At 41.4% G+C, this 27484-nt stretch overlaps 1 protein-coding gene across 1 annotated transcript in view; it reads left to right on the top strand.

Moving 5' to 3' along the window:
- The window catches only part of PKD2 (polycystin 2, transient receptor potential cation channel), a 58020-nt gene that overhangs the window by 10021 nt on the left and 20515 nt on the right, over window positions 1–27484 (top strand). Inside the window, exons 3-5 of the mRNA XM_065907098.1 lie at window positions 18815–18948; window positions 20590–20840; window positions 24863–25087. Of these exons, the coding sequence (XP_065763170.1) occupies window positions 18815–18948; window positions 20590–20840; window positions 24863–25087 (610 nt within the window). The remainder of the gene's footprint in view (window positions 1–18814; window positions 18949–20589; window positions 20841–24862; window positions 25088–27484) is intronic.

The raw sequence follows: 27484 nt of genomic DNA, 5'->3' as shown, positions 1-27484 counted from the left end.
AAGGAGTTTGTTCTTACAGTGTCCACTAAGAAATGCTTAAAAACCGACACCACCTTTGGAAAGTGTCCCCTTCTTTGTAAATGGACAGAGTTAGGATTTAATCAATACTTTAATAATGCCATTCTTATTATATTAAAATTGACCACCTTGAATTTAACCGAGTGCTAAAAGCTTACTTAAAAAATGGATTTTTTTTACTAGATTTGTAAAAAGATGTATAAGTTGAACATAAAAGATTAAGAAAGCATTTAAGTTTTGATATTTATAATTTTAAGAAATTAAATATTGACTTATTTAACATCCCCACACTGGTTTTTATTACTACTAGTAAGCATTTAATGAGCTTCAACAGAGCATGACTTCTTCTTACACTTTTGGAGACTTTGCCTATCTGAATGGGAACTTAAGGGGGAAAAAAAAAGTTAGTTAAGCTAAAAAGTGTATATGTATGAGGGGCTTCCCTGGTGGTTCAGTGGTAAAGAATCCACCTGAAATGCAGGAGACACGGGTTCGATCCCTAGGTCAAGAAGATCCCCTGGAGAAGGAAATGGCAACCCACTCCAGTATTCTCACCTGGGACATCCCATGGATAGAGGAGTCTGGTGGGCTAGAGTCCATGGGGTCACAAGAAAGTTGGATACAACTTAGCAACTAAACAACAACATATATGTATGAACAACATCCATCTTCTTGCTTTTTTCTACCTAATTATCTGAAAATTTCTGTTATTTATTTAGGAAAAAATCTTTCATTACTTTTGAAAAAACATGTTATCTAGGCAGTGCTGAAAATCTAGAAATGATCTATTCAGTTCTTTAAAGGTTATAAAGCAAGAGATGGGATATTTTGAACTTTTATGTTCTATGCTGTTAGAATAAATACTAAAGTCAAGTTTGCTTCCCCTGTAGAAATGGTGCTTAAATATTAAACTGGGTTGTTTTTGTCCAGTCACTCAGTCATGTCCAACTCTTTGCACCCCCATGGATTGCAGCATGCCAGGCTTGTCTGTCCTTCACCATCTGCCAGAGCTTGCTCAGACTCATGTCCATTGAGTCGGTGATGCCATCCAACCATCTTGTCCTCTATCATCCCCTTCTCCTCCTGCCTTCAATCTTTCCCAGCATCAGGGTGTTTTCTAATGTGTTGGCTCTTTGCATAAGGTGACCAAAGTATTGGAGCTTCAGCTTCAACATCAGTCCTCCCAATGAATATTCAGGGCTGATTTCCTTTAGGATTGACTGGTTTGATCTTGCAATCCAACGACTCTCAGGAGTCTTTTCCAATACCACAGTTCCAAAGCATCAATTCTTTGGTGCTTAGCTTTCTTTATGGTCCAACTCTCACATCCGTACATCACTACTGGAAAAACCGTAGCTTTGGCTAGACAGACCTTTGTGGGCAAAGTAATGTCTCTGTTTTTTAATATGCTGTCTAGGTTTGTCATAACTTTTCTTCCAAGGAACAAGTGTCTTTTAATTTCATGGCTGCAGTCACCATCTGCAGTGATTTTGGAGCCCCCAAAAATAAAGTCTCTCACTGTTTTCATTGTTTCCCCATCTATTTGCCATGAAGTGATGGGACCAGGTGCCATAATCTTAGTTTGCTGAATGTTAAGCTTTCAGCCAACTTTGTCACTCTCCACTTTCACTCTCATCAAGAGGCTCTTTAGTTCTTCTTCACTTTCTAGCCATAAGGGTGGTGTTATCTACATATCTGAGGTTATTGATATTTCTCCCAGCAATCTTGATTCCAGCTGTGCTTCATCCAGCCCAGCATTTTGCATGATGTACTCTGCATATAAGTTAAATAAGCAGGGTAACAGTATACAGCTTGACGTACTCCTTTCCCAATTTCGAACCAGTCTGTTGTCTCATGTCTGGTCTAACTGTTGCTTCTTGACCTGCATACAGGTTTCTCAGGAAGCAGGTAAGGTGGTCTGGTATTCCCATCTCTTGAAGAGTTTCCACAGTTGTTGTGATCCACACAGTCAAAGGCTTTAGCATAGTCAGTAAAGCAGAAGTAGATGTTTTTCTGGAACTCTCTTGTTTTTCCTGTGATCCAACAAATATTGGCAGTTTGATGTCTGGTTCCTCTGCCTTTTCAAAATCCAGCTTGAACATCTGGGAGTTCTCAGTTCATGTACTGTTGAAACCTAGCTTGGATAATTTTGAGCATTATTTTGCTAACATGTGAAATGAGTACAATTGTGAGGTAATCTGCACATTCTTTGGCATTGCCCTTTCTTGGGATTGAAATGAAAACAGACCTTTTCCAGTCCTGTGTCCACTGCTGAGTTTTCCAAATTTGTTGGCATGTTGAGTGCAGCACTTTAACAGTGTCATCTTTTAGGATTTGAAATAGCTCAGCTGGGGTTAATTCACCTCCACTAGCTTTGTTCATCACGATGCTTCCTTCCTAAGGCCCACTTGACTTTGCCTTCCAAGATATCTGGCTCTAGGTTAATGATCACAGTTCATGGTTATTTGGGTCATTAAGATCTTTTTTTTGTATAGTTCTTCTATTTATTCTTGCCACCTTTTCTTAATATCATCTGCTTCTGTTAGGTTCATATTGTTTCTGTCCTTTATTGTGCCCATCTTTGCATGAAATGTTCCCTTGGTATTTCTAATTTTCTTGAAGGAATCTCTAGTCTTTCCCATTCTGTTGTTTTCCTCTGTTTCTTTGCACTGATCACTGAGGAAGGCTCTTATCTCTCCTTGCTGTTCTTTGGAACTCTGCATTCAAATGGGAATATCTTTCCTTTTCTCCTTTGCCTTTCACTTCTCTTCTTTTCCCAGCTATTTGTAAGGCCTTCTCAGGCAACCATTTTGCCTTTTTGTATTTCTTTTTCTTGGGGATGGTTTTGATCACCACCTCCTGTACAATGTCATAAACCTCTGTCCATAGTTCTTCAGGTACTCTGTCTATCAGATCTAATCCCTTGAATCTATGTGTCACTTCCACTGTATAATTGTAAGGGACTTGCATTATGTCATACCTGAAGGGCCTAATGGTTTTCCCTACTTTCTTCAATTTAAGTATGAATTTTGCAATAAGTAGTTCATGTCTGAGCTACAGTCAGCTCCCAGTCTTGTTTTTGCTGACTGTATAGAGCTTCTCCATCTTTGGCTGCAAAGAGTATTATCAGTCTGATTTTGATATTGACAGTGTGGTGATGTCCAGGTGTAGAGTTGTCTCTTGTGTTATTGGAAGAGGATGTTTGCTATGACCAGTATGTTCTTTTGGCAAAGCTCTGTTAGCCTTTGTCCTGCTTCATTTTGTACTCCAAGGCCAAACTTGGTCGTTACTTTAGGTATCTCTCGGACAAGGAGGCCTGGCATGCCATGGTTCATGGGATCGCGAAGAGTTGGATACAACTGAGCGCCCGAACTGAACTGAACTGAACTGAACTGACTTCCTACTGTGCTTTCCAAATACTAAACTATAGTGGCCTTAAAGTTCAACAGGTAGATTAGAATCATTATTGTTTTTTTCAAGCATGACACATATTCATACACATATATTATGCAAAATACAAAAATTTGTATAAGTCTAAAATTTCAGTGTTCCCCCAATTGCCTGAACATCAGAATCACTGAGAGAATTTTTTTTTATAATTACAGCATGCCCAGATCTGCTCAGTCAAAGCCTTCCAGTTGTGGCTCAGAGAAGTGAGTTTTCAGATAGACTGACAAGGTTTGGGAACTAGGCCAGATAAATAAACTAAGTAGCTAGCTAACTTGTTGTATACCTAACTTGTCATTTCTTGTTTATTTTAGAATTTTTATGCTTTTTGTTCATTTTCATACTCATCACATTTTTTTCTTATATCAGCTACCTTTTATTTACATCAAAGTTTTATTTTTACATCAAAGTTTATTATTTTTAATTTTTTTATTTTTACATCAAAGTTTATTGTAGAATCTCTGGGTAAGAGGGAATTTTGGCAGTCATGGATCAAGCCTCCTCTGAATGGTAAAATTCCCTCCTCTGCCTGGCAACATCTTTCCTAAAAGGTCAGTCATCCTGCCTCTGACTGAGCAAGAGTTCCAGATTAAAAAGAATTGACTTCTTTGAAATAGTTCATTTCATTTTTCTATGACTGTGTTGGAAAGTTTGGAAAGTTCTTCCTTATGCGAAGCCAAAGTCCATCCTCATCTAACTTCCTCTCTTAGTTCTACTCTCCAAGCCCACCTAATACCAAGGACTTTTTCCTTGTCTCTCCTCCAGCCCATCAGAAGTTTGGAGACAGACATTCGTTCTCCTCCAAGTCTGCTCTAAGTTAAACCTTTCCAGTTCTGTTAACTATTGATCATGTGATTGGAGACATGCTTTTAAACAACCCATGTGATAGAAATTCCCTCCAGTTTATCATAGTCTTTGAATGTACAGCAGGAGCCTCACCACGAAAGAGTGGAGACGTGCGGCCATGGGCATTCTCATCCAAATACTACACTGCAGTCCGTGCATCCCACCATTGCCTGACTCTTCGGATACATCATTCCTTAGTCTCTTCACCACAAACTATAAAGCACTGTGTCCCCCAGCTAGTATTTGAGTATTTTTCCTGGAATGTAGTGAAGGCCTTCCCTTTCAGCTCTGTTCAATTTTAGCTCATTAGGATCTGCTCATTCCAATCTGTTGAAATTATCTTGGATCTAGATTCATCCATCTCGTGTATCAGTTAGCCCTCTCAGCTTTACAGCATCAGCAGAGTTGATATTATCCAAGTTCTTATCCTAATAAATTAATAAATCAAAAAGGTTTGGTCTAAAACGTCAGTCCATTAATCAAAGCTCTTTGGGTGGAGTTCACTGAATTATAGTATCTTCTAGCTCAGACTGCTCATGAAATAAGATAAGAAAGATTTTTTTCAAATGCTTACCTGAGAAGCATTACTCAGAAGAACATTACTGTTCTTCTGATCTGTCAGCCAGTCTATCAGCTGTTGACCAAATTAAAAAGGAAGTGAGGATAAGTAGGCATGATTTACTCCAAGCAGAACATTACTGGCTCCTAGTGATTGAGTCCCTTCCCTTTTGTTCAAAGTGATCTTTTTAATTACCAGTTTTAAAATCTTATCAGCAATATCAATATCAAAAGACTACTACTAATACCCATCTCATTACTCTCTGGGTAAATAAGATAAGTACTTATCCTTGTGCCTTGCATATTGGAAGCCCTTTATATGAGGTAGATAGGGTTCGAGAAGGCAGCCTAAATAGTAGGAAATGTGATTCTTTGGCATCACAGAGATCTAGGTTCAAGTCCCACCACTTATACACCAGGTGAACCTGAGCAAGTTATTTGACCTTTCTGAGCCTTTGTTTTGTCATCTGTAGAGTACTTATTTTGAAAGATTCTTGTTTTAAAAGTGGCAGTTAGGAGTAATACACAAAAAGATCTAGGATGCTGTCTGTCATTTATTATGTTAATAATAGTAAATAAGAGCAAAATTTGTCCCAAAGAGTGTTGACAATGGCTGACTTCTCTCATCAGTAGGTTCTACAGAACTGTAGGTTCTAATAGATTGGACATTCATTTGGAGCAGTTAAGTGCCCATAAAGAGCTTATTTTCCACCTTAGCAGTGTTGGTTCTAGCGTCTGTGGCTTTAAAATCAGTCTGATTAACCAAGAGGATAGGAATACCATGGAAATACCAAGTATTCCCACTCTCCCTGTAATTTAGATTTTATTCTTACATGAAACCTAAGACTCCTATGAATTGGTCATCAAAGTACTTACTTATATATATGCTGTTGTTCAGTCCCTAAATTGTGTCTGACTCTTTGTGACCCAATGGATTGCAGCCTGCCAGGCTTCCCTGTCTTTCATTATTTCCCAGAGTTTACTCAAGCTCATGTCTGCTGAGTCGATGATACAATCTAATCACCCCATCCTCTGCCTCCCCCATCTCCTTTTGCCTTCAATCTTTCCCAGCATCAGGGTCTTTTCTAGTGAGTTGGCTCTTTGCATCAGGTGGCCAAGAACTGGAGCTTCACTTTAGCATCAGTCCTTCAAATTGTTCAAATCTCCTATGTTTAAACATAATAACAGAAATCACACAAGAAGTTGAGTCAACATCATAGAAATTAATAATTTCTATACATCAAAGGAACAGACAGAATTAAAAGCCAGGAAACAGTTATAAAGAATACTTACAGGAAATACGACAAAGGACTGACATTTTAACATGTTTCAGTTCAGTTCAGTTCAGTCGCTCAGTCGTGTCTGACTCTTTGCGACCCCATAAATCACTGAGAAAAACACTAAGATTACAGTAAATATTTTACAGAATAGAAAATGAAACCTATTTCACAGAGTAGAAAGCATAAACAATTAGTTTGGGAAAGTCTGTAATCTTAACTCTCTAGTAGCTAACGAAGTAATGAAATTGGAGAGAGAAACAACATAATCATAATCCAGTGTGCTATGTCCTAGGACGGGCTTCCCAGGTGGCGCTAGTGGTAAAGAAGCTGCCTGCCAATGCAGGAAACACAAGAGCCAAGGGTTTGATCCCTTGGTTGGGAAGATCCCCTGGAGGAGGACATGGCAATCCACTCCAGTATTCTAGCCTGAAAAATCCCCATGGACAGAGCAGCCTGGCAGGCTACAGTCCATGGGGTCGCAAAGAGTCAGACACAACCGAAGCCACAGCATGCACACAGGCATGTCCTAGGGCAGGAAGGGCCCTTTTAAGAAGAAACCTAGGAACCTCCATTTCTATATCTTTGAAAGAAGGAGACTTTGCCTTATATTCTAAAAAAAGAAATAAATAGTATCAAAGCCACACATTGTACGCCTTAAACTTACACTATAGTATTTGTTAATTATATGTCAATTAAAAAGGGAATGAATGTTTTATTTTACTTGTAAAAATCTTGTAAGCATGATAGTATACAGACAGGTTTCTTAATTCATAAGAGAACCATGCAGATTAATTGTTGACAACCAGGTCAGTGAAGTGGAAGTCAATGGGTTAATCATCACACTGGCGGGAGCTAATTCCATTTCTGGTGACAAACGGTCAGCTCCCCATGGAGGTCCCCATAGCAAACATGTGCAGTTTTAAGTTCGCAGGCTTCAGTCTGTGGGAAGTAACTACTGAAGACCCCCTGTGGCTGGAAAGCTGTTTGTCCTTTTTGGTAAACTAGACAAAAACTTCAACAGCAAGGAATGTATATCTGCATATAAATATTACTTTAAGCATGGCCTTTACGTGCATAGCTTTCTCTTTATTTCTTCTTGGTAACTTCTTTGTAAATATTACATATCCTCCTCTCTTGCTTTTTTTTTTAAAGTTGCACTACTTAATATAGGCATTCACTAAAGCACTTGCACTGACAACCTCTATCCCTCAAAGATTTCCATCACAACTTCTTACTTACAAGTTACTTTGAATGTTAACCAAAACTGGATTAAAATATTTGGGAGTTGTACTAACTTTAATTCACTAACTTTTTAGTGACTAAATTCTACTAACTTTTTCTGCAGCCTCACTCTGCCTCCTGAAAGGCCCTCACCCAGGTCACCAGGAACCTCTTAATCACCAAATTTTATAGGCTGCTTTTAGCCTTTCTCTCACATCTGGTCCTGTGGCATTTGGTACTCTAGAAACTTCCCTCTCTGGCTTCTGTGACTCCCTCTTTTTCTGTATTCCTCCTTGCTCTATTCATTTTCTTAATTTTTTTCTTCCCAGAATGTGTCTAGACAGAGGATTTTCTGTGACTGAGTCTTTGGCTTTCTCTTTAAGGGATCTTTTCCACAGCTTCAACTGGTCCTGTGTGCTGCTGTTCCCACGTCCGTCTCAACCTCTCTCGTGAACTACAAACCTCATGCCGATTTTTACTGGACCCTCCCCTGCTGCATCTCACAGGCGTCTCATCCTTAACATTCCTCAACCTGGACTCATTATCCTGCCCTTCCAAACATGCTTGCTCACATTCTCTAACTAGATTAAAGTTAATTAGATCACTTAATATTAATCTAATTGGATTAATAATGCCCGAACATGGGCATCATCCTAGATGCTGTCCCTCACTCTTCTCCTGAGATTGTTCCACATAATTCTTCCTCTGTGGTGCTTCTCAAATCCGTCTTCTTTCATACATTGCTGTTATCTTTTTTAACCTTAATCATCTCTTTCTTCACTCATTCATTTATTGATTCAATGGACTGCTTAGTAATTTAATTAAAAACATATATAGCCCTAACTTTAGATGTGGTAGTGAGTGATAAGAAAGACACCCAATGTTCATCGCAGCACTGTTTATAATAGCCAGGACATGGAAGCAACCTAGATGCCCATCAGCAGATGAATGGATAAGGAAGCTGTGGAACATATACACCATGGAATATTACTCAGCTGTTAAAAAGAATTCATTTGAATCAGTTCTAATGAGATAGGTGAAACTGGAGCCCATTATACAGAGTGAAGTAAGCCAGAAAGATAAAGAACATTACAGCATACTAACACATATATATGGAATTTAGAAAGATGATAATGATAACCCTATATGCAAAACAGAAAAAGAGACACAGATGTACAGAACAGACTTTTGGACTCTGTGGGAGAAGGCGAGGGTGGGATGTTTTGAGAGAACAGCATCGAAACATGTATATTATCTATAGTGAAACAGATCACCAGCCCAGGTTGGATGCATGAGACAAGTGCTCGGGCCTGGTGCACTGGGAGGACCCAGAGGAATCGGGTGGAGACGGAGGTGGGAGGGGGGATCGGGATGGGGAACACATGTAACTCCATGGCTGATTCATGTCAATGTATGACAAAACCCACTACAATATTATAAAGTAATTAGCCTCCAACTAATAAAAATAAATGAAAAAAAAATAAATAAATTTAAAAAAAAAAGAAAAACAATTGGGGAAGAGGATTTCCGTACAGGGAAGGCCTCTCAGACCTGAAGCAAGAATGGGAGCCAGTCAGTTGAAGAAAGGACAGCAAGAGTGAATAGTATGAGGCAGGATAGGGTTCAGAACATTCTGGAAGCTGAGTGCAGTGACTGGAGAGAGTGCCATCAGATGAGGATGGAAAGGTGGTCAAAGGTCAGGCTCTGCAGGTCCAGTGGGCTCTGATAAGGGAAAACCAGGGTTTTGAGTTGGGGGCTAATAAGATATATTTAAATTTTAAAAAGATGGCCTTGAACACCGTTGGAACACAGGCTGGACAGCACCCGATGTCTGGACTTTCAACTCCCAGCTACTGCCTCCAGGCTTCCATCTCTGACCCAGATTAAACCAGGTCATTCTTCCATTGAACATGCTACAATCACCTCACCTTCCAGATAAAGTCTGAATCTTTATGTAATAGATTTCACTGTATGGTCTTTGCTTACTTCTTCCAGCCTTCTATTCCTTTTGAGTATCTGGTACTTTCAGTTCAGTTCAGTCGTTCAGTTGTGTCCACCTCTTTGCAACCTCACGGACTGCACCATGCCAAGCCTCCCTGTCCATCACCAACTCCCGGAGTTTACTCGAACTCTTGTCCTTTGAGTCAGTGATGCCATCCAACCATCTCATCCTCTGTAGTCCCCTTCTCTTCCTGCCTTCAATCTTTCCCAGCATCAGGGTCTTTTCAAATGAGTCAGCTCTTCGCATCAGGTGGCCAAAGTATTGGAGTTTCAGCTTCAACATCAGTGCTTCCAATGAACACTCAGGACTGATCTCCTTTAGGATGGACCGGTTGGATCTCCTTGCAGTCCAAGGGACTCTCAAGAGTCTTCTCCAACACCGCAGTTCAAAAGCATCAATTTTTCTGCACTCAGGTTTCTTCACAGTCCAACTCTCACATCCATACATGGCCACTAGAAAAGCCATAGCCTTGACTAGATGGACCTTTGTTGGTAAAGTAGTGTCTCTGCTTTTTAATATGCTGTCTAGGTTGGGCATAACTTTTCTTCCAAGGAGTAAGTGTCTTCTTATTTCATGGCTGCAGTCATCATCTGCAGTGATTTTTGAGCCCTCAAAAATAAAGTCTGTCACTATTTCCACTGTTTCTCCATCTATTTGTCATGAAGTGATAGGACCGGATGCCATGATCTTAGTTTGCTGAATGTTAAGCTTTCAGCCAACTTTTTCACTCTCCTCTTTCACTTTCATCAAGAGGCTTTTTAGCTCTTCTTCACTTTCTGCCATAAGGGTGGTGTCATCTGCGTATCTGAGGTTATTGATATTTCTCCCGGAAATCTTGATTCCAGCTTGTGCTTCATCCAGCCCACCATTTTGCATGATGTACTCTGCATATAAGTTAAAAAAGCAGGGTGACAATATCCAGCCTTGATGTGCTCCTTTTCCTATTTGGTACCAGTTTGTTGTTCCATGTCTAGTTCTAACTGTTGCTTCCTGACCTGCATATAGATTTCTCAAGAGGCAGGTCAGGTGGTCTTGTATCCCATCTCTTTCAGAATTTTCCACAGTTTATTGTGATCCACACAGTCAAAGGCTTTGGCATAGTCAATAAAGCAGAAATATATGTTTTTCTGGAACTCTCTTGCCTTTTTCATGATCCAGCGGATGTTTTGACAATTTGATCTCTGGTTCCTCTGGCTTTTCTAAATGCAGCTTGAACATTTGGAAGTTCATGGTTCACGTATTGTTGAAACCTGGTTTGGAGAATTTTGTGCATTACTTTCCTAGCGTGTGAGATGAGTGCAATATGCGGTAGTTTGAGCATTCTTTGGCATTGCCTTTCTTTGGGATTGGAATGAAAACTGACCTTTTCCAGTCCTGTGGCCACTGCTGAGTTTTCCAAATTTGTTGGCATATTGAGTGCAGCACTTTCACAGCATCATCTTTTAGGATTTGAAATAGCTCAACTGGAATTCCATCACCTCCACTAGCTTTGTTCATATTGATGCTTCCTGAGGCCCACTTGACTTCACATTCCAGAATGTCTGGCTCTAGGTGAGTGATCACACCATCATGATTATCTGGGTCATGAAGATCTTTTTTGTACAGTTCTTCTGTGTATTCTTGCCACCTCTTCTTAATATCTTCTGCTTCTGTTATGTCCATACCATTTCTGTCCTTTGTTGAGCCCATCTTTGCTTGAAATGTTCCCTTGGTATCTCTAATTTTCTTGAAGAGATCTCTAGTCTTTCCCATTCTATTGTTTTCCTCTATTTCTTTACATTGATCACTGAGGAAGGCTTTCTTATCTCTCCTTGCTGTTCTTTGGAACTCTGCATTCAAATGGGTATATCTTTCTTTTTCTCCTTTGCTTTCTTCTCTTCTTTTCACAGCTGTATGTAAGGCCTCCTCAGACAGCCATTTTGCTTTTTTGCATTTCTTTTCCATGGGGATGGTCTTGCTCCCTGTCTCCTGTACAATATCACAAACCTCCGTCCATAGTTCATCAGGCACTCTGTCTATCAGATCTAATCCCTTGAACCTGTTTCTCACTTCCACTGTATAATCGTTAGGGATTTGATTTAGGTCATACCTGAACGGTCTAGTGGTTTTCCCTACTTTCTTCAATTTAAGTCTGAATTTGGCAATAAGGAGTGCATGATCTGAGCCACAGTCAGCTCCCAGTCTTGTTTTTGCTGACTGTATAGAGCTGCTCCATCTTTGGCTGCAAAGGATATAATCTGATTTCAGTGTTGACCATCTGGTGATGTCCATGTGTAGAGTCTTCTCTTGTGTTGTTGAAAGAGGCTGTTTGCTATGACTAGTGCATTCTCTTGGCAGAACTCTATTAGCCTTTGCCCTGCTTCCTTCTGTACTCCAAGGCCAAATTTGCCTGTTACTCCAGGTGTTATTGGACTTCCTACTTTTGCATTCCAGTCCCCTATAATGAAAAGGACATCTTTTTTGGGTGTTAATTCTAGAAGGTGTTATAGGTCTTCATAGAACCTTTCGACTTCTGCTTCTTCAGCATTACTGGTCGGGGCATAGACTTGGGTTACTGTGATATTGAATGGTTTGCCTTGGAAACGAACAGAGATCGTTCTGTATTTTTTGAGATACTGCATTTCAGACTCTTTTGTTGACTATGATGGCTACTCCATTTCTTTTAAGGGATTCTTGCCCACAGCAGTAGATATAATGGTCATCTGAGTTAAATTCACCCATTCCAGTCCATTTTAGTTCGCTGATTCCTAAAATGTCAACATTCACTCTTGCCATCTCCTGTGTGATCACTTCCAATTTGCCTTGATTCATGGACCTAACATTCCAGTTTCCTATGCAGTATTGCTCTTTACAGCATCAGACCTTGCTTCCATCATCAGTCACATCCACAACTGGGTGTTTTTGCCTTGGCTCCATCTCTTCATTCTTTCTGGAGTTCTTTCTCCACTGTTCTCCAGTAGCATATTGGGCACCTACCAACCTGTGGGGTTCATCTTTCAGTGTCCTATCTTTCTGCCTTTTCATACTGTTCATGGGAGTCTGAAGTGGTTTTCCACTCCCTTCTCCAGTGGACCACATTTGTCAGCACTCTCCACCATGACCCGTCTGTCTTGGGTGACCCTACACGGCATGGCTCAGTTTCATTGAGTTAGACAAGGCTGTCGTCCATGTGATTAGATTGGTTAGTTTTCTGTGATTGTGGTTTTCAGTCTGTCTGCCCTGTGATGGAGAAGGATAAGAGGCTTATGAAAGCTTACTGATGGGAGAGACTGACTGAGGGGGATACTGGGTCTTGTTCTGCTGGGCGGGGCCATGCCCAGTAAATCTTTAATCCAATTTTCCGTTGACGGGTGGAGCTGTGTTCCCTCCCTGCTGTTTACCTAGGGCCAAACTATGGTGGAGGTAAAGAAGATAATGGTGACCTCCCTTAGAAGATCCCAGGCATGTACTGCTACAGTCTGTGCCCCCAACCCTGCCGAGGCCACCACAGACCCACACCCTTCGCCAGAGACTCCTGACACCCACAGGCAAGTCTCCTGTGGGGTCAGTGTTCCTTTCTCCTGGATTCTGGTGCACGAGGTTCTGCTGTGCCCTCCAAGCGTCTATTTCCCGGTCCTGTGTACATTCTGGCAGCTCCATACTGGGGTGAAGGGCGACCTCCTCCAGGAGGACCTACGCCTTACCCACACCCGGAGCCCCGTCCCTGCGGCAGACCACTGCCGGCCGTCCCTCCTCAGGAGACGCTCAGACACAGCTCTGTCCCAGTCTCCGCGGGGTCCCTGGGCCCTGGCGCACACGAGGTTTGTTTGAGCCTTCTGAGCATCTCTGACGGGAATGGGGTTTGATTCTAAACGTGAATTCGCCCCTCCTACCGTCTTGCTGGGGCTTCTCCTTTGCCCTTGGACATGGGGTGTCTCCTCACAGCCCCTCCAGTGTCTGTGGTCTTACTGGGGTTTTTCTGACCTTGGACGTGGGGTATCTCCTCACGGCCAGTCCAGCGAAGCGAAGCGCCTGCTCCTGACCTTGGACGTGGGTTGCGGGGAGAGGTTCCTCTGGTACTTTAACCACATCAAAATGCTTACAAGTCTCAAAAGGGCTTGGACTGTGCTGTCCCCTTCCTGTCGGTCTGTTTAGTTCCTCTTCATCCGTCAGGATCAGCTTGAGAGCCAGGTCTCTGGAGAAGCCTTCATCCACCAGCCCCCTCCCCCAAGCGTCTGCCCCTCAGGCTGGGTCGTCAGACTAGTTCACACACCTCTTCCTCAGTGCCAGGAGGCAGCGCGGCAGCGGGAAGTGCATCTCAGAGATGGCACATCAGTGTTCCCTCTCAGTGTGGGTGACTTTGCCCATTTTCATTTTCTCTCACGTTCATTAGTACTTCTTTTCCTTCACTGCCTGCTAAGTCGCTTCAGTCATGTCTGACAGTTGGCAACCCCATGGACTGTAGCCCACGAGGCTCCTTTGTCCTTGGGACTCTTCAGGCAAGAATACTGGAGCGGGTTGCCATTTCCTACTCGCGGGGATCTTCCCGACCCAGAGATCAAACCCACATCTCTTACGTCTCCTGCATTGGCAGGCAGATTCTTTATCACTAGTGCCACCTGCGGAGCCTCTTTGCTTCACTAATACAGAGCTTTTCCTAATATGACAACTGGAACTGTGCAAGCCTAAACTTTCTTTGATTTCTGTGTAGTACTTGGCGTTTGTAAGCGCTTTTTAGTTTGTAGAGTCCCTTCAAATATCTGTTGCTCTTTAATTTCCACCACATCCCTGTGAGGATACAGTACAACCAGAGGTAGCAGAGAAGTCACGTTTCCTGTTAATCGTGATGGCGTTACTCCCTCTGTGGTAGATGATCTGGAATACTGAGACTTGGGCATGTTGGTCCTATTGCCTTTACATCTGGTATATTTATATTTGTGTGACAGTTTTTTATTTCCTCTTTGGCTGGCCCAAGAATTACTAAGAGAAAACATTTTAATTTCTACATGGTTTGATTTTATCTGTATCTTTGTTCATCCTTTAAAAATAAATTTCTGCATTTAAGGTCTAAAAACTACTGTTTGGGTGGTTTTGGGAGGTTTCTGATGGGGTTGTTTATTTTAGAGGTTTTTCTTTGCTTTGGGTTTTTTGGCTTTAAACAACAAAACTACTCTGGAGGATAGAAGTCTGAAATCAAGGTGCCTGCAGAACCATGCTCCCTCTGAAACCTGCAGGGAGTTCTCCTTGCCCCTTCCTCACTTACGGTGGTTTGCCTGCAGTTTCTGGTATTCTAGGTGCATAGCTGTATCATTCAGATCCTGCATCTTCACAGGCCTTCTCCCTGGGTCCCTCTTTGTTCACATGGCCATCTCCTTTTAAGGACACCTGCCTGGTTGATCTTTAATTTTAAGGATTTGCAGGTGTTTTCTTTGTGGCCTAGAATATTCTTAAATATTCCATGGAGATTCAGAAAAGAATGTGAATGATCTCCTTTGACACAGTATTAAGTTTGAGATATATACATTAGGAATTCTGCAGGCAAGAATACTGGAGTGTGTAGCCGTTCCCTTCTCCAGGGGATCTGCCCAACCCAGGGATCAAACCCAGGTCTCCTACATTGCAGGTGGATTCTTAACTGTCTGAACTCCAGGGAAGCCCATACATTAGGTAATCTATCCTGTTAAAACCCCTACTATCCCTCAATCATTTTTATCTTTTTTTTTCTCTGTCAAAGTTTGAGAGAGAGAAATTTAAGTTTCCAACTACTATTGTGGTTTTGGTAATTCCCTTCTATGTCTCTTGATATTGTATTTTATGTGTCTTGGTATTGTTATTCAGTACATAAAAGTTCACTATAGTTAAATTATTGTCTAAAGTTTCAGTTATCAACATAAAATAATATCTCACTTTAACTCAGTACTCACCTTATAATCTCCTTATCAGATTATTGTACCACTTTACCTTTTGTATATATAATGTATATTTTCTCACTCCTTTCTTTTTTAATTCATTTTGAATGGGTCTCATAAAAATACTAAAGATATATTTTAAAAATTTAATTAACATTTAAGACTTTGTCATCTAGTAGTTTTAACCTTTTCACATTTCACGCTTTTGTCCAATATTTCTGCCATCCTATTTTTCCTCTCTTTTAAAGCTTTCCCATTACTTTCCATTTTCTTTTCTTGTTGTTGTTACATTGGAAATTTTCTCTTTGCTTTTTATTCCACTGATTTGAAGTTTATACAGTGCAATCCCCTTTATATAGTTGTTAGTATTTGAGCCAATATTGTTTCAACCATATTAAGAATAAAATGGTATTTATAGCCTATTTTGAAATGCAGCCATGTTTTAAGAGAGATTCAGTTAGTTTACAGGCTGATCATTTGGTGATATCGTGATAATAATTTTTATTCTGGCGTATCTCTTAGAAAATCGAATTTGAGAGTTAAAGACTAAATGGCAAAAAAGATGCATGCACATGGGGTGTATATGTGTTCTTTACCTTATATTTTTAAGTATTTTCCTCTCTTTTCTGAGCTTCATTTCTGGTTGTTTCAGGCTGTAACTTTTTTTCTTTACAATTCAGTTCACTTAAAGAGCATATGTTACCTTCCATGTGAGCTTTCCCTATCAGAAACTGAAAGGAGAAATGATGTTAACAGTCTTACATTTCTGTTACATTTAACAGTATGCAAAATGTGTGTTAACATGCATTATTCCAGGTAAACTACATAAAAAGCCCTAGATGTTGTTATTCCTATTTTCTAGATAATAAAACTCAAGCTCAGTAAAGTTTAATACTTGTCCCAAGATCCCAAGATACTGAAACCCACAATTAAGAACGTAGAGGCTGACTTAAGGGTGAAGCAAATCTGAAAGTCACACCCAAATCATTCTAACTCCAAATCCCAAATGCCCTTTAGCTACAGCCTAGGTAGACTTAGGGTGCAACTGACCCCTGGAGAGTGTGGAGCTGTCACTTGAAGATAACCAGCCCACTGCCTGGCACAAGGGAGGGGCTGAGTTCTGTTTGCTGATTCAAGGTGTTAGAATCATCATCCCCTTCGATGCTGGGTGGCCTTGTTCCTCTGCATGTCCAGCAGGTGGCGCTGCATAGCCAAGAAGCTATATCACTTCCCTTTAGTTAAACTGTTAGGTTCCATACAGGTCCTGAGAATTTCAAAAGCAGTCTATTAAAAATAGAGGCCAATAAAGGAGATACATTTAAAAGTCAATGGCTAAATATATACACATATCTATATACATATATATATACACGATATTTATAAATAAGAACATTTAAATAGTTTGTCATAATTCTTTTTCAACAACCAAAAAACCCATATGTAAAAAATTTAAGCATGATCTACATTAACCAGCCAATCCAAAGCAAATTGTGATTTTAAGTAAACTGAAAAAAAATCAGTTTAATAATTGTTTAGTTGACTTTGGGGAGCCTTCACACCTCCTCTTGAGTGTGGTATCTGCTTTGGATCTGAAGGCCTTTTGTAGAGTACGTTGTACTTTGTCCACCCCTGTGTGGGGGCTGGTAGGCAGCATGCCCCTTGGGGACACCATGAGCTCCCCTTCTTGAGGACAGAGATCACATGTTGCTCATCTTCATGTACAACATCTTGTCCCATCAATGTGAGTGGATTAAAAGTCCAAACCTGTAACTCTGGTCCAATGTGGTTTTAAGAGGTGGCAAGCCATGTAACACTGAAAGAGGAGTATTCTTGTCCTAATTAGTGGATCATAGGATGACATGGAGGAAGACTAAGGAAAGGGACTGGAAGATGTCCCTAACCGTCTGGATATAGCACACGAGCCATGTGGTTATGTGTGTTTATTGCTCCACTGACTGCTCGTTGGACTTGCAGACTCATTCATGTTTGATCACTGTTATCCACTCCTCTTTTAATTCTCTGTTATGCTTGGGTGGGAAAGGGACCTAGGTGAAGGAAAGATTTTACTAAATACCATTTAAACCCCAAATCACTTACTATGAGGTTTTAAAATGCATTTTATGCTGTCCCGAAGATGATTACAGAGTCAACTAAGTATTCATCACTTCCTGAGTGTTGAGAACTGTGGTCAAAGACGTATAAAACCTCTGTGGTCAAAGGAAACATAAGAAGCATTTCCTTCTTCTTGAAGTATATAGGCATGCTTAGGTATTATACCTGTAGTCATTAGAGTTCGGCACAAGACAGCACTCACTAAAGTATTGAGATTTTTAATAGATTTGTTGTAGCGGTTTGGTTAGGGAGGAAGTGCCACCATTACTAGACTCTTAAGTGTCAACCACTGTACTGGATACATTTTAGTAATTTTTTTTTAAGTACCAAAAATTCCCATGAGATAACTCATTATCTCCATCTTATAGAAGAGGAAACTGAGGCTTAGAAAGTTTAAGCTACTGGTACAGGTCACAAGCAACTTGTACAGGTCACAGAGCTGATTTGTACAGATCAGATTCAAATCCTAATCTCCTGTGACCTACTCAGACTGTGTATGATCTCCCCACCTTTCTCCACGACCATTCCGGATGGGCTGGTGAGATCAGCAAGTCTTCATGGCAGGGCTGAGGCTTGAGTTTAGAGTGTGCCGTATAAGATCTGGTGGGTGGGTGGGAGGCAGATGTGTCTGTGTTAGTCAGCATCCCAGAAGGAAAGACATGGGAGACACAAGTGGTAATTAAAGAAAGTTTAACAGAGGGGCTGTTTGCAGAGGTGTGGCAAGGTTACAAGTCAGCAAGGGGACAGACACGAGATGCTGGGAGGGATTCCCACCTCCAGGCCCGAAGAGACAGGAGAGGGAATGGCATGGCGTGAGGCCAGTGTGACAGGAGAAGAGATGCTCCCAGCAGCTGTGGCCACAGTGAGGGGGTCCTGCCAAACTGCATCCAGGTAGTGAGGGAGAGGGCGGAGGGGGAAACCCAACTCCTAGTCCCCCAGATCTCCTGTCCTGCCTCCTGTTGACTGAATGCAGGGGAGCCCAGTGGTGCGGTCTGTAGGGGTCAGCCGTGAGGCGCAGAGTAGAGCAGAGAAGAATGGAGAATTAATCTGAGAACAAAGGGCCTGCCCATCTATTGTGGAGGGAGTGAGCCTGCCCCCACAGCAGGGGATGAGAAGCCCCAGGTGACCTCTGCTGGGGGCATCAGGCTCACTGGTGTGGAGAGTGTTCCGGGAGGTGGTGGGAAGTGAAGTTGCAGGGCTGGAAGTCCCATGTGTCAAGATCAGAGATGCCCGATCTTAATCTGATATTCAGTAGTAAGCCAGTTCTGTTTCACATAAGCCAATGTTAACGTATTTCTTTTATAAGCCAGAAAACTGGGGAGGAACCCTGGAGGAATGATGAAGGGAAGGGAGGCAGGGTGGCTATCGGCGTGTCCACTGGGATGGTGTGAGCGAGTGTGCCAGGTCCTTCGCACAGTTCATTGGCTCATTCTGTCTTCCAGTGACCTATGGGATGATGAGCTCCAGTGCGTACTACTACACCCGGATCATGTCACAACTCTTCCTGGACACCCCAGTGTCCAAGACGGAGAAAACTAACTTTAAAACTCTTTCTTCAATGGAAGACTTCTGGAAGGTATTTGCAAATGACCTCTTTATCATTGAAAATCATTCATTTGGCTTCATAAATTCAATTCAGTGGTGTCTACAGATCCTCCTATGCACTTAACACTGGGTGAGATGCTATAAGTTATGGTGAGTTGTTAGCACTTCCATTGAGAACCTTGCATGTACCTGTCTCATACCTTACCTTATTTAACCCCCATTGTAACCTAGTAAGATAGGTACAAAAATCATGTCCCAGATTGTAAATGACGAAACTAACATGCAGAGTGTTTACATGTGGCTAAGAGGTAAGAAGAATGGACTTCTCTCTAGTGTGGACTTCCTCACCCTAGGCTGTCATTCATTCAGTCATTCATGATGCAGTAAATATCTGTTGAGTATCTCCTAGGATATAAGGCCCACGAGGGCAAAATTTGATTGTTTTGTCTTGTCTTACTTCTGTTTTTGTCTCTTGTTGATGGTGGCATGTACCCCTGAACAGGGATTCATGTGCCTAGTAAAAGGCAGGCACATTCTTTCAAAGATCTCTAATGTAAAATTCAATCCAGCCCCTCCCCAAATTGTCACAAATTCCAACATTAACATTAGAGGATAAGCAATGAGCGATATCATAGGAAAAATATTAAACTGATCTCAAAGATATATACAGAATCTAATACGGGGAGGGAATTTGGAGAGAAAATGCTTGTTACCTCCTGGGGAAATAGTTTCTAACATTCTTCTTAAACTCTGGCGTCACAGCTGTTATTTTAAAGATAGAGGAACTGGATCACAAGAACCAGAGTACACTAAATAATGCCTAAAAATTCTTGGAATCAAAAAATCACATGTATAAATCTTCCCCATCTCAAGAAAGCAAAGCATTCCATCTCAGTTGACCATCTGATAAAGATAAGATACTGAGAAACAGCTGGGTTTGTCACCCCTAGAGGCAAACCAATAAGAGATATCTCACATACACACAGTTCTGTGATGATGAATGCCAAACTCTGAAAACAGAGAGGAGGAAGAGGTGGTGGGGGGTTAGAAAGTTCACAATATGACAGAAAACTCCAGACAATTTAAAGATCCACCAGAAAGCAGACTGGTAATCAAAGCGATAGTCTTTTTTCTCTGCAATGATAATGAACCATGATTACTGTGTGGGATGCTGTTTTAATAAGGGAAAATGAAATTGATGATGGTTATGGATTTATGCAAATAACACCATCCCCCCAGCCTTTAGAACTAGGGTAAAAATCCAAGTTACTATTTATGAAGTGCCCACTCTGCCAGGTATAGCAACCACACAAAAGATAGATATTACAGGGATTTTCCTGGTAGTCCAGTGGTTGGGACTTCACACTTCCACTGCAGGGTGCACAAGTCTGATCCCTGGTCGAGGAACTAAGATCCCACATGCCACATAATGTGGCCAAAAAATAAAATTTAAAAAAAAGATAGATATTACAGACGCTCAAGTCCTCGCAGCTAGCGATTAAATGGTGGAACACGACTGGAGCAAGATCCAGGTTTTCCGACAGCAAAATCCACCCTTGTCACTCTACCCTGTTCACAGAGTTGTCAAACTATGGGTCACACAAGCATTCCAGGAAGAAACAAGGCAGCCTCTGAGCTTGAAGCTTTTCAAAAACATTGCCTTTGCTTTCAGTTCGCAGAAGGCGCCTTGTTGGATGGGCTGTACTGGAAGATGCAGCCCAGCAACAAAACGGAAGCCGACAACCGAAGCTTCATCTACTATGAGAACCTCCTGTTAGGGGTACCACGTATACGGCAACTCAGAGTCAGAAATGGATCCTGTTCCATCCCCCTGGACTTGAGAGATGAGATTAAAGAGTGCTATGATGTCTACTCCGTCAGCAGTGAAGACCGGGCTCCATTCGGTCCTAGAAATGGAACTGCGTAAGTGTCTGTGGCTGTGGACCTAGGCCCTGGCTTCTCATGGACATTCATTCCGTCACTCTCTGACCCCTTCACCAAGGAGAATATGCCTTTAATGCTTATATTTAAGGCTGTGGCCAAACTTTGGCTTCCTAAGTTTTTTTACTTTTTACATGCTTCAGCTTCCACATACATATTTTTCAAAAGAGTTAATTATTGACCACATCCCCATAGGCACAAAGCTACCTGGGCCTTCAGAGATTTCTTTTAAGATGCTGGGATCCTATGTTTATAGTTCCAGTGCCATGGTTCACTAGGTTGTTACTAGGAGGTTCTTTTGATACAAAAATTCTTTTTTATTAGCTGTTAGAAACAAATTTGTGTTCAGAGTACAATTATTTAAAGTGCATAGTAAGTATTTGAGGCCGTTTTTCTGTCTGGTTTAAAACCTGTCCTCAAATGTGTGTTTATGATTTTGAGTATATATCTACGTTGTGTGTATTTGCAGGGATTTTTTAGTGCTCTTTGATAACCATACTTAAAGCATCTTGTGTATTAAGGGACTGCAGTCATTATTTCTAGAATTATTGTAAAAAGTGAGAAGAGCTCTTGGGCTGTCCCAAGGTGGATCTCTTGGGTCATGGGCCCTGGGTAAGTCACTATGGTTAGAATTTTCTCCTAAGCTTTATTAAACTCTTTCAGTTTATCTAGATCCCTTTGTTGGGATCTAAGACACCAGAATCCATATTAGTTGACACATATGAGGGCAAACACCTTTTCGATAACCAGGTTCTTTGTTATCCAGTGCACACCCGGCCTGTAAGAAACAAGCTCACTACACATCAGATTTAGAGAAAAGGGACTGAATCCTCAAAACACAGTTTATCCAGGTGGTGACAAATGAGTTTGTTCTCTAATGCTCCATTTTCTAGTTCCCACAAAGCACAAGCATGTGTTTAAACTGTGGCTCCTTATCTCATATTATTTATTTATTTGTTTGTTTTTTCTTATCTCATATTTTATTTCATGTCATTGGTAAGAGAGATGTATGCAACCTCTAGTCCATGCCAGATGCTATTTAAAAAGTGAATTCCTGCATTATCTCCTTTACTTTTCACAGAACAACTTTGAAATAGGTGTCAGCTCCACTTTATAGATGAAAAGATGGAGGCTCACTTACCCAAAGTGTTTCTGCTAGTAAATGGAATCATGCTAGGATTCAACCAGCTTGACTCCAAAGCCCATGTTTCTTCTGTGATACCACATTGCTTCTTCCATATTAATTATGTTACTCTGGTCACTGCTTGTTGCCCTAAGCTTTCTGTCAGAATTCAAGCTTCTTGCTGGCAGGGACTCTGTTTTGTTCAACCGGTATATTTCCAAAGCTTTGAACAGTACCTAGAACATCCAGAATGTTCAGTAAATACCTGTTGGATACACAATGAATTAGTGATTTTCTATGCAGGGTGGGCTAATGAAGGGATCCTTCCTCTGTGTATTTCTAAACCATCCCTGGTCCTGCCAGAATCTGAGTTATTCCCATTTCTCCTTCCCTTCATCACCATACTTCTTGAAAGAAGAGTCTTCACGGCTTCCTCCTTTTCATTACCATTGATTCACACCTTAATGCTTAAGCCTTTGCTTTTGACATCTCTCTTGGAAGCTTCTAGTGGGTTTGTTCTATTTGCCGATCCACTGATCCATTACCAGCCTAATCCTCATCAACTCCTCTGCAGGATACGGTCTTGCTGATTGCTTGTTCTTTTGACTTTGGTGAGTGATAGTGAAATAGAGTTTCTCTTAATTCTACAACCCCCTTCCTCTTATTTCCAGGTTCTATATTCAGATATCTGTCTTTTCTTTCTTTATACTCTCTCCTTTGATATTCAGATGGCTCCCATTCTCATCTCTGTTTAATGATTCCTTGTTTCTTCAACAAATATACTGAGTGTTAACATGCGCCAGGCATGTTCCCAGTGAATTCTCCCTTTTCTAGAAATGCCCTTGGTGCTGGCTGGAGTGAAAAATAAATACAGTAATTTATTTATAATATATAATAAATAAATAAATATTTTTTTATTTACTGCATATAAATAAATGCAGTAAATACAACAGAAGCATACGCGTGTTTTGGCACTGCTAACGTTCGAGTGATAGAAGATGAGTCTGCATGCCCCCTGTAGCTCTCGTAGTTCAAAATGCCCCAAACTGAACTCATCACTTTGTTGTTGGATCTGAACGCCCTCCTGTACGTGGCACCACCATCTTTGAAGTGCCCAAAAAGAGACTCAAGTCATTTTTCAGAGGTCTCCTCTCACTTGCCCCAACTTCCAGATCAGTGCCAGGTTCTGTTGACTGCCATGGCCCTTTCCCTTCCCACCTAGTTCAGGCCTCGTCACCTCTTGGTTCTTGTAGGGACAGCTGACTCAGCTGTGTCGGGGTCCCCGGGACCACCCCCAGGTTCAACAAGCTGCTTGAAGAGCCCCCTGGATTCAGCTTATGTTCACAGCTGAGGTTTATTGCACTGAAAGGACAGATGGAAAAGCAGAGAAGGGGATAGGCACCTGGGGCCGAGTCTGGAGGAAACCAGGTGCAGTCTGCGAAGGTCCTCTCCCTCGGAGTCGCGCGGGGCATGCGTCCTTCCTCCAAGACTTCCACCAAGTCATCATATGGTGACGACTCATAGGAACCGTTGTCTGTTCAAGATGCTCATCAGAGACTTGGTGCCTGCCCTCTTTTACTGGGTACTGGTCGCATAGGCAGGCTCTGCCTGGCACATCCTCAAATCCCAGACTCCCAGCAGGAAAGCAGGCATGCAGCATAAGCCATCTTGTTTGTAGAGAAGCCTCGGTACCTCAAGCCACTGTTTCTGGTCAGAGAAAGTTTTTTATCGGTGTAGGGAGCTATTTATCACCTAAATTCCATATACCAACTGAGGACCAACCCGGCAAGTAGGGCTTTTTAAGAAAAGGTGGTCTAAGACCCACTATATTGACTCTTTTCTGCCTATGAATTCTCTGTTCCTCACCACTTCAGGCTTGTCCTCACCTCAGCCCCCAGAGTAACCCTGTTCTGTGCCTCCCAGAAACCTTCTCCTTGGTGACCCTGTGAGGCCTGCCCCTCACTACCTGACCACAGTCTATCTTTCAGCCTTCTCTTCTTCATCATATGGGAGCCAAACCAAACTACTTAGCAGATACCTTGTACTTCCTTGGCTCTGCCAGGCTTAGGCTTAAAAATACCATCCCCATCTCCCTGTGTAAGTCTGAATCCTGCTTACCTTCCACAGCCTATGTTCAACATGTTTTCTTCCCAAATCCTTCTCTCATTCATGTTTTTCATGTTTCTCTTCATCATTGAAGCTTCAGAGAAGGCTAGCTTCCCTCAGCTAGCCTTGGTCCAAGCAGTCTCTCTATGCTTCTTCTTTGGTTCTTATCATCTGCTACCTTGTATTTTCATGGTTTAATTACAACTTTTCTCTCCCTACTTATTATAAATTGGGGAGAGAAAGGATCTTGGTTCGTCTTTCCATCCTCATTAATGCCAAAGGATCATCTGCTTCCTGAGAGCCTCTGTAAATGTCTGTGGATTAAATTCCCAATGCTCTGTGGAGTCTCACTTAATTCGGTGGCTGCCAGTGGCACTTGATGAATTTGTACCTGTTTTGGCTGCAATTTTGGGGAGGCCTTGGGTCATCTAGTCCCAAAGTTACCCTGGGAAGGCAACCATATCAGCTGATGACTAAAAGAATAGACCTCTGAATACAGACAGTTCTGGGGTAGGTTTCTGACTTTACTGTAAAAACATTTGAGACAGAGCTGATCTCACTAAGCCTCAGGGCCCTTATTCCTAGAAGGGGGTTAGTAGTTATGCCAGAATTATGTAAGAAAACACAAAGTGCAGTGGAAAGCACATTACCCAGCTTGATGAGACTTGCATTTATTTTTTATCGATACCTATTCTGTCTTACCAGGAAACAATTGTCTCTGTAATTGCTCCAAGTGTTCCATTGATTTTACCTGTTTGTTTTGTTTTTTAATTAGTTGGATCTACACAAGTGAAAAAGACTTGAATGGGAGTAGCCACTGGGGAATGATTGCAACTTATAGTGGAGCTGGTTATTACCTGGATTTGTCAAGAACGAGAGAGGAAACAGCCGCTCAAGTTGCTAACCTCAAGAAAAATGTCTGGCTGGACCGAGGAACCAGAGCGATTTTTATTGACTTTTCAGTGTACAACGCCAATATTAACCTGTTCTGTGTGATCAGGTGTGTATGAAGGGCACTCATTCCTTCTGCTTGTGTATTTGTAAATACATCCTAGTCTGGTTTTTAAGTCAGAAAACCATTGCCTGCAGTTGTCTGCATGAGAGTGTCAAGGATCAGAACTGATAACAAGGAGGGATGAAAACCAAAAGCTTATTGGGATGGGGACATTTAGGGGAAAGGAGTTAGGTTCCCTGAGTATTGCAAGAGGAAGAACCTTAAGTCTGGTCCAAGTTCATCCCAAAGCTGGAACTTTCTCAGAAAAAGCACTGTGTTTTGCTAGCATTTATCCTTTCCCATTATGAAGATGCTCTGTTAACAAGGAGTCCTGGCATCAAATCTTGTCTCACTTTCCTGAGTTTCCCATTCTCACACGATGTGCCTGCTACCAGAACATAAGCACAGTAGTCAAGGGCTATGCCTGGGTTGAGCAGGATACCTAGGTATGTGCTCACACTTAAAAAGATTTACCAAAGACACATAAAGTTCCTTCTGCCCATTCTGTGATGTCACCATCATGACCACTCTGCTGATAGTGAGGAAACCAACAAAAGATCTCACTGGCTTGTTTGAACCTCTCATTCATCCATTCATTCAACAAACCTTTATTAGACACTTAGTATATGCCAGGCACTGTTCAAGTCTTTTGGCCTGCATCAGTGAGCAGAATAAATTTCCCTGTCCTTGTAGAGTTTGCATTCAATCAGGAGGAGATAATAAATGATAAACAATAAACAAAAGAAACAAATAGCATGTTAGAAGGTAGTGTGCTATAAAAAAGTAGAACTCTGGAGATTCAGCATCCACCCATTTTAATCCTTGTGAACATGGTGGCAACATCCAGACACTGCCAACATGAATTACTTGTGCATACGTTTGTTTGTCTGTGTTGTGTGCTCAATCGCTCAGCTGTGTCCGACTCTTGCGACGCCACCAAGCTACTCTGTCCTTGGGATTTTCCAGGCAAGAATACTGGAGCAGGTTGCCATTTCCCACTTCAGGGGATCTTCCCAACCCAGAGATCGACCCACATCTCTTGAGTCTCCTGCCTTGGGAGGCAGATTCTTTACCAATGCGCCATCTGGGAAGCCCTGCACATATTTTTACCCACCACATCATAAGGATAAATTGTTGTAGTAGCTTTATTTTTGAGACTGAACTCTAACTCTACATTATATAGCCAAGTGGATTTTCCCAGCCTTTATATCTAACAACTTTTATCACATTAAATCACATTGTGATTTACATTAAATCAAGTAATAGATATTACTAGAAAGGAAGGTACATTTGCTGCAATTATTATTGAACATCTCCTAATGATTCTAGTGAACACAGAAAGAGGATAAACACAAGCAAGCAACTCTGGTTGACATTTAAGGAAATAACATATATATAGAAAGTATAAATGAATATGTCTCACTTCCTCCCCATACTTCAAGAGTAAATATTGTCAAGACGGTTGCTTCATTTTTCTGAATTGTTGCCTCAGTATCTGGAGGGGTTGACCATGCAGAACCACAGCGGGCAGAGAGAGATGACTCAGCACACAGAGGCCACTTCCTGTCCTTGTGAGTTTACACTGAGGCTGTCACAAGGCTCTTCATTTCAGTATTGCTCTCTGGTTTGTGGTTCTCACCCCTATTCTCTAGCACATCAAATAGGAAGGAAACAGGATACTGATACTACGAAGGAAGGTAGCAATTCTAATTTGCTATAGTCCCTGCATGTACTTGAGTGTTGCTCATGCTTGAACCTTAGATACTCAGGTTCTAGAAGTCCTGTCCTATCCATCCTGTAATGGGACAGATAGTTATGCCTAATAGCTGACTGGAGATCTTTTAAAAAAATCTTAAAGTTAAGGGTCTAGAGAGTCTATTTCTACTGTGAAGGGAAATTATACCATTAAGTGAATCATTTAACCTTCTCACTGTGACACCTGCAAAGGTGAATTTGGCAAGAAGCATCTTCATTTCAATTATGATAAAGCACTAAAGACCAGGGCCTTCAGTGTGAATGTAAAAACATATGTTACTGTTTCAGACAATCAGACATTTACTAAGCACCAATTCACTATAAGGTACTAGGAAGTTCCAATAGCAGAAAGGTTTTCCTAGGCAAATATTTGATGCTGATTCACCAGATGCATGAATGAGAAACTCAGTCCCTATCTTTATCTGTATGCAAAATAAACATCCTACTTCTCAGCTGGGCCATAGGTGTTTTGAAAGATGACACAAACTTCTTATGTTCTTCATTGCCCAGCTGAATGACTTACATTTAATAGAAGTCTGAGAAAGGCTTGTTTGATTAATTTCTGCATTTAAAAAACAATTATATAGTATTCTGAGTAGGGTGAATACCAGAAAGGTAAATGGAAGACTGAGGAGAAATAATCTCTTT

This window comes from Muntiacus reevesi, chromosome 16, assembly GCF_963930625.1.
Source record: "Muntiacus reevesi chromosome 16, mMunRee1.1, whole genome shotgun sequence".
NCBI lineage: Eukaryota > Metazoa > Chordata > Mammalia > Artiodactyla > Cervidae > Muntiacus > Muntiacus reevesi.
This window is presented reverse-complemented; position numbering and strand designations above follow the sequence as displayed.